Here is an 8,405-nt window from a genome sequence, read left to right as displayed (position 1 = left end):
ATCGTAATTTAATTACTTAACATGAAATTGTAACGAAAATATGATTTTGCATACGATTTCGTTACTTAATTCTTACCAAATAATTATTTATTGAAAAAAAATGAAATTTGTATTAATATTAAGTACTAGCTTTTCCTCGCGGGTTGTCCCGCGGAAAGGGGATATCCCGGATATTTTTTTTTCCGATTTACTTGATATGTATCGTTATATTATGACCAAATTACACAAAATCTAAATTGTAGCCTATGTGTTAAATCCGTTCAGTAGATTTTTCGTGAAAGAAAAACATACAAACATCCTCATACATTTTCGCATTTATAATAGTAGTAGGATATAGGCAATAGATGGGTATTGTTCCAAATCACCGATAAATAATGGACTATACAAGCCGTGACGTCACCGCCATTCATTTGAAGGCGTGCGACGGAGACGGCGCTCTATTTCCATTACGCATCTATTTCAACCCGAGCTGTTTATTACAATATTAGGCTGTGTATTTTTTTACTCTGCAACAAATCATTAACATCGCAAATATTTAATTTCAGATGCGTATGTCGAGAGCTGAGAGGTCGCGGGTTCAATATCGGTTCAGTGCCGGCACAGTGATAACAACTTTTGATATCTGTCGTCGTTTTATCTTGCGCTTTGAAGTTAAACGTTTGAGCAGCGAGATAATTCTTATATTACAAAATAGTCGTTCTAATGTCTGACGTGTGTTAGACGATAGTTTACAATTTATGTTAGTCATTACGCTTATGTCACCGAAAGGGTAGGCAGATGCACCTACGTTTATCTCTGTAGGTATCATCCTAAGGTCGACTGGTAGAAAATGTCTCTGGCATTAGGTCCACCTATACATACCTATATACTTCTCTGTATATAAAATATTAAATAAAAAACATAATACAATTAAAAGAATATGTTAGTCCATACTTATTGCATAAAAAGGAGAAGGTTCTCAATTCATGATTTTTTTTGGAGAAGAGTCAGTTTTTTATGTTTATTTCCTGAGAACTCAGTTTATATATTAACCGATTTGAAGAAATATTTTTCTATTTGAAAGGATATACTTCCAGATTGGTCCCATGGAAATATTTTAAAAATCACATTAGTTTTTTGGTTTTTAAACCGACATATCAAGAATAAGTGTGTCGTCCAAGTAAACCAAAATGCGAATTTTGCTTTCCCGTCATATTTTTAGGTTTTTTTACCCGACTACATCAGAAGGAGGGTATTGTTTTATGTGCAATTGAATGTCAAGACCGCCAGGAAGTTATCTTAGTTATAAACAGTAGGTATAATATTTCTTAGAACGGCACTGCGCTCGTTGGCTTGCCACGTGAAGTCTCAATCAACAATAATCAACTTCTTAAACAGGTATAAACTGACCAGTCAAATAAAAAACCCTGCGTTTGGGGCGCCAATTTTGATTTTTTGGTTATAAAGTTAAGGTTGTTAATACAAAAAATTCGTTCTTTGTTTTACCATAACATAGTTAGGTTAAGTTTTTCTGGTCAGGCTAAACGACAAGGCCACTGCTTGATGTCAAAAAATAAAAAAAAATAAAAAAAAATAAAAATGCTTTATTCATCACGTAGGCGAACATAGTTGCTGCACTTATGATAAGTCAAGGTACATGAGAATATTTAATTATTACTTAATTAAATTAGCTTATATAAACAAAGGCAATTTATATTGAAAATAAAATAAATGAAAAATATACTTAGTAAACAAAGAAGCCAGCTCGGGCTGGTAGGGAAGAATACACAACAAAAATACATTATTTGTACCTACTCAATTGAAAATGTGTATATAACACGATTCTGGTAAATTTCTATGGCTTGCATGGCGCAACCAAGCGGAGATTAAGAATTAGCTAACTAAGTATTTGCTATACATTAATGGTAAAGGTGTCGGCATCCTCTTTAAGTATGTGACAAATCTTGTAAGAAAATAAGAATATACGTCGCACCGGAAGAGATGAATTACATTGTTCGTGTGACCTAATTCGACGCGTTAAGGGGACAATGATCTCTCTTTGTTCAGAGTAGTGAAGGATAAATTTTATGAAAGAGAATCCGACACAACATAAGCAAGGTACTTGCATAAATGCGGTCTGCAAATCGTTCTAATAATAAGACTAATATTTAGACTTGGCACATGAGGTTACCGACATGTGGGATGTGGACTCTACAGTTATTGTCCCGATTGTCATTTCTGCGCATTGGTTGATACCAAAGAGCCTCGACCAACATCTACGGAAGCTCTCAATTGCCCGTTGGGTCGGAGGCCAGATGCAGAAGGCAGTATTACTGCACACTACCTCCGCGGTGTAGTTGTAATGCATACGTACGAGCATGACTACTGCGCTGAAGTCCTGTTCGAATCCCTAGTCGGGCCTAAAATGATTGCGACTAGGTTTTTCCATTTTAATTATCAGGTCGGAGTCAGAAAGTTTGAGGACGTGATACCCTTGGAAAGCATGTCAGGCCGTTGCTTCTGCGCCTGAGCTTTTCCGGTCATGTTGGATCACCGTATCACCGGACTTTGAGAGTAAAGGAACAAAGAATACACCTGTGTATTGCGCACACGCTTGTGCGCTATAATATCTCCTGCGTACCTGGCCGATCTCCATTAAGATTTACCGCCGTCGCTGAAATTCGGCTAGGAGGAATTCATTATTTGGACTCCAAAATAGTTATCGCAGGTCATCGTAGCTTTGGTTAGAGCTTTATTGATTTTTGCAATCAATGATCGAATTAATTACACCAGGTATAATGTCCTTCCAACCATGACAGCTGAAAAATAAATAAATGGAGCGGTGATACACACTTACGGCTTTAAGGCTGTGTGCCTCCAGTATCTCTTACCTATAATAATAATATCAGCCCTGTATTAAGTATATACTGTCCCACTGTTGGGAACGGACATCCTCTACTACTGAGAGGGATTAGGCCTTAGTCTACCACGCTGGCCTAGTGCGGATTGGTAGACTTCACACACCCTCGAAATTCCTATAGAGAACTTCTCAGGTATGGAGGGTTCTTCACGATGTTTTCCTTCACCGTTAAAGCAAGTGACAATTCACAAAGAATAAACACATAATTCTTAAGAAAAGTCAAAGGTGTGTGCCTTTGGGATTTGAACCTGCGAACATTCGTCTCGGCAGTCCGTTCCACAATCAACTAGGCTATCGGCGCCTCTATTTCTTACTTACCTACATTGTTTATCAAGACATTTAAACGTTAGAAACAATCACCTCTTCTTATCAGTGGTATAAAAAAATATTTGTATTTATTTTATTTTAATGGTATATGTTCGCCTTGTCAGAGATGTGAATTATTTGAAATATATGTATTTTAAATACAAATACAAAATTCAAAATACCTATTTTCGAAAAGTATTTAGTATTTTATTTGAAATACTTTATATAAATATTTTGTATTTGTAAGATACAAAATAGTTTTGTTACATTTTTAATTCATTTTTCTTATTTTTCATTCTTTTAAATTTCGAAATTAGGTTATTTATAAACGCTCTGATCGTAATCTTTGTCACCAAGAACAATATTATGCCAACACTAGGCGTCAAACAAATTTGAAATCAATGGCGATGACTACATTAGATCTGGAAACACTACAATATTTAAAAGATGAAGACAATGCTTTAGAAAGTCTTGAACAGATGCCCAAACGTAAAAAAAAAACTCTTCCTTAAATATAATACCTGCTTACCAAGTTCTGAACCTTTTGAACGACTACTTTCATTCGGTGGAATTATTATGAGGCCCCATAGAATTAACATGAAAGATGAACTCTTTGAACATACACTTGTATTAAAATCAGTTAAATAAGGACCAGGTATTTTATTTGGAAAACCTATTTTGAAATTACGTATTTTGCATTTTGTATTTAAATACTTTTATTTAAAACTATTTTGTATTTCTATTTTAAATACTAAACTAACAATGTATTTGTATTTTGTATTTAAATACTTTTACTAAACTATTTTTCACATCTCTGCACCTTGTATGTTTTGTTTTGAAAATACTTCAAACATGTTCTTAGAGAGATGCTAGTTGCTACTAGCGGTTTCGCCCGCGTGAAAGCCTTTCCTGCCACAAAATTTTCTAAAACACGATACGACGGCAGCGCCATCTATTTTAGAAAATAAAAAAAATCATTTTTTCCCATGGGCGCAAATTGTCAGGCTCAGAAGTAGCCTATGTGTTAATCCAGGACATGGTCCACCCTTGTATCAAATTTTATCCAAATTTGTGCAGTTGTTTTTGCGTTAACCTCCAACAAACATACAAACATTTTCACAAACTTTCGCATTTATAATATTAGAAATAAATGGGATAGGACGATTGTAATTTCAAGAAATAAGTTACAGAAATCATAGGTATGCACAACGTTAGGAAACAAACAAGATATCGCATATTACCCTACGTTTCATGGAAATTCTGTTGCGTGATGTGATAGGTACCTACTACACAAGCTTCCTGTCAAATATAATATATTCTGGTACTATGTGTCAGCTGCGACAATGTGACCTCTATTGCAATGATTTGACTATTTCTGCCTCTACTCAAAGGTGTGCACCACTTAAAGATTTTATAGCCACCGGTTGCTAGAGGTCTAGGATGACAACCGCAGCGCAATGTCATGAAGCAGGCAGTGAGACACTTGCCATAAACCTCAGAATTCTAGCCACTAGGTTACTTGTTGCATGATTTTTTTATTAATTTATTTATTATAAGGACAAACAGTGGCAATTACATTAAATCAATTGAACCTTATAAATGACTAACAATATTTTAAATGCATTACCTTTAGTTGCCACAGCATGCATTGATATGTTGGAAAAAACAATTATAAAATATAATTGATATAATTATAATATTCATATAATTGATATAATTTTACATCAATAGGTATGCAACACGCGTTGAAAATTCGTTTCACTATAAGACCACGTGTCTGGAACGGATCGAAATGTTTTAGCCATCTTTAGTTTTGATACACGCCTGTCATTTTATTAATCGGTTTAGGGAAATTCCGCCATTGGCAGTAGGTAGGTATTTTATAATTAAAATTTCTGGGTATCTACTATCTTACAAACAGCCATGTGGGTTATACATGTTAAATTATATTAAAAAAACAATTTGATTTTTATTTACATTATAGAACGAAGGTATAGGTTTCTTCAGCTATCATTCGAAGACTATTGCAACATTAATAAAAACATGTCTGTTCCCCAAATATAGCGAGGGAAGTAGAAGATGCCTTCCTGACCCCCATTATGATAATGTAATGAATCTAGTCTCGAGGAAAAATCAGTTGATATATTGTTTCGACGCCATCTTGTGTTATTTTGCGTTATTGTCACGTGATGTCTGCGTGGTGGTATTTATCTCCTCGGTTTAGTAAATATACTATTTTTATAGTATCCAGTTGTTAGTTTGACTCATTCATTGCCTAAGTGATAAATAAAGCGTCTTCGGTGCATTGTACCCGTGAAGAATTTAAATGGGATAAAAAAAGTAACAAATCTTGAAACAAATAAATATTTATTATAGTACAATGAGTATTTCAACACCAGATAACTTATTTAAGTCAACCGTTTCCGCGGTGGAATATTACCAGAGTAAAAATATACGATGTCGAAGAATAAGTCGAGAATAATATAACTATATTGTCGCACATACATCTCTCATTGGTCGCCATTTAATTCATGCTTGCAATTATTACCAAAAGTCTGCAGTGAGCTTTATGGTCAAATTTAATTCGAACATTTAAATTAGCCATATAGTTTATAACAAAAATAATGATTTATGGATGAATTCGACCATCATAAATGCTGGTTAAAATTATACCAGCGCGGAAAAGGTAAGAAACAGTACATAGAGATTCGTCAGAATATATTACAGAAATAAACTAGTATCACATTTAAGTTGGACACGCACATTGCTAAATTCGACGAACAAAACACGTAATTACAATTTCTTATACATAGATGGCGTTGCATTCAACATTGCGCCTAATATTTGCCACAAATATTTTTCATGATTTTATTCAAAAGATGGGGTACTTAAAATATTTATCGAGTTTGCCATATAAGATAAGGTTTTTGAATATGCCACTTATCAACTTATTTATATTATGTCAAGTATTTAAACAAAATTAAAGAGATTAAGATGTTACGCGTAAATCAAATTTCGATATAAAAGAACAATGACACATATCTTACATATAATTTTCTAATGACGTCTCACGATTATACGATTATCAAATATTATAAGGCTTTTCGGTTTGTATAAAAATATACTGTTGTACCTCATCAATGCTGCGTAACAATTTATGTTTCTAGGTAAGTATACCTTGATAAGAAACCGAATCTGAAGTGGTCCAGTTATTAATTATGAATATCAATATTATGCAGCAGCGCCGCACTACAGAGTAAACTCGGCAACAATTTAAATGCAACCTTGCATCGTTATAAATACGAGTGACATTAGAGTTATGCGTGGTTACTGGGTATATGTAGAGTTTGATCACTAACTATAGCCGTAAACGTAATATGGATTTAAGGTTCAGGCTTTATTGTTACAGAGTTGATTTTCTCTAAAACTCATCTGCGCCATCTATAAAACACAAAATATTACACATTTACTTATTCTATTTTAAAGTACTTTCATAAATATTAGCTGCCTTTAGGACTAAAAATAAATTAATAAATACACCCATAGTCACATATAGTTCTGACTTCAGTCTCCACGCTATTTTATGTTCTTGTTACGGACCATTAGAAACTCTCACAAGATTTACAGCCGGAACAAAATGTTATATTACAAAAGTCTCGGCACGCGAACAAAACTTGTGACACTGTATATAACAGATGCAACACAAAAACCATATTGTTCTAATTGAAATGAAACTTACATGTAAGTTTTCAAATTATAGAATATGTTTATAGTCAATTTAATAAATTATAGTTCAAGTTTTTAAGATAATAGTAACTTTTACCTTATGAGCAAACTTCACAAACTGACTAATTATTTTGTCTGAGTATACATTGTTCAGGCAACCTTACATGTTTCGTGTTTGTGAATTTTACCCACTTACAGAAATGGAAAATGAAGTATATTAGTGAAGTACACAAAGTAAATGCATAAGAGCTTTAATTATTGTTATAAGTACGTTTATAAGTTATGAGAAAGGTCTGAATTATAGCTAGTTCCAATTTAGGCGGAAATTCAATTTTGATGAGAAGGAAGTATGATTTCTGTGTCATGCGAGATGATATAGATAGATTTATGGGTTTGGATTCAAATCACTGTGGATTTTCCCGCCTTAGTTAAGGCTCTGTGGCCCGCACATTTCTTATATCCACGCCTAATCTCTTCAGACCCCTCTTACATTAATATTGACTATCTAAGTTTACGTTTTTATTGGACCCATTGGTTTCTATTTTTAGTTTGATATCGTGGTCACATTCAGAATTACAAAAACAAAACATTTTCAGCATATCATGTGCCGAAAAAAAATATATTTGCATCATATTTTTTTTCTTAGGGCCGAAACATAGTCATAACGTAATATTATAAATGGTCCTGCATAAATCAGAGCTATGACTGCCGCAAGTCCCTATTTTTGTAGTAAATAAAACAAAGGCCCATTACCGATTTTTGCGTTTTGCAGATTATAAAATAAAATATTATAATTGAACACAATTTCAACCTAATTTAAAAACATTCAATGAAACTAGAATTTTTATAGTGACCCTCATTCGGCATAATCGATATACGTACTACACACAAACTCTGGTTTACACGCCATTTTTTATACTTAAATTTATGTACACGTGTCTACATTTATAATTTATATAAATAACAATAAATAGAAGAAAATTTGCAAAAACACATCTTTGTACGTAAAATTCATAAAATTTTTAATATTTACAAATAACGACAAAAATAGATCGCAAACGCTGTTTTGAAATATCTGTTCAAAAATCCTTGGTGGTTTTATGAATTTACAATGTTTAGGCGTATTAATTTAACAAGAAATACGGTACAAATGCGTATTTCTTGTAAACTTGGCGCAACGGACACTAAAACACCCTAAATACAAATTTATTTGGTCATTGTGTGATGGTTGGGGACGTCGGTCGTTGTGCCACAGAGACGTGTGCATCCAAACCGTCAGACACGCGCGACGTTCGCCGCGTCCACGCGCCCGAGCGCTCTGTAAACAAATTGACACTTCTCGATAATAGATGGCGCATATATCACTGTACTGACTGAAAAGTGAAACACCAGAGTTTCTTGCCCATTCTTCTCTGGTGAGAACTGCTTTCCAAACAGGTGTTAGAGTTAATATTGACGGAATCTAAACGATACG

At 33.8% G+C, this 8,405-nt stretch overlaps 1 protein-coding gene across 7 annotated transcripts in view; it reads right to left on the bottom strand.

Moving 5' to 3' along the window:
- Positions 1-5,553: 5,553 nt before the first annotated feature.
- LOC115456192 (anoctamin-4) overlaps positions 5,554-8,405 on the bottom strand; it is a 32,587-nt gene continuing 29,735 nt past the window's right edge. For all 7 annotated transcript variants that reach the window (XM_030185145.1, XM_030185150.1, XM_030185144.1 and 4 more), the window contains one exon: positions 5,554-8,249. In XM_030185145.1, coding sequence (XP_030041005.1) covers positions 8,146-8,249 — 104 coding nt within the window. In that variant the 3' untranslated portion in view covers positions 5,554-8,145. The remainder of the gene's footprint in view (positions 8,250-8,405) is intronic.

The sequence above is a fragment of the Manduca sexta genome, chromosome 28, assembly GCF_014839805.1.
Source record: "Manduca sexta isolate Smith_Timp_Sample1 chromosome 28, JHU_Msex_v1.0, whole genome shotgun sequence".
NCBI classification, from domain to species: domain Eukaryota; kingdom Metazoa; phylum Arthropoda; class Insecta; order Lepidoptera; family Sphingidae; genus Manduca; species Manduca sexta.
This window is presented reverse-complemented; position numbering and strand designations above follow the sequence as displayed.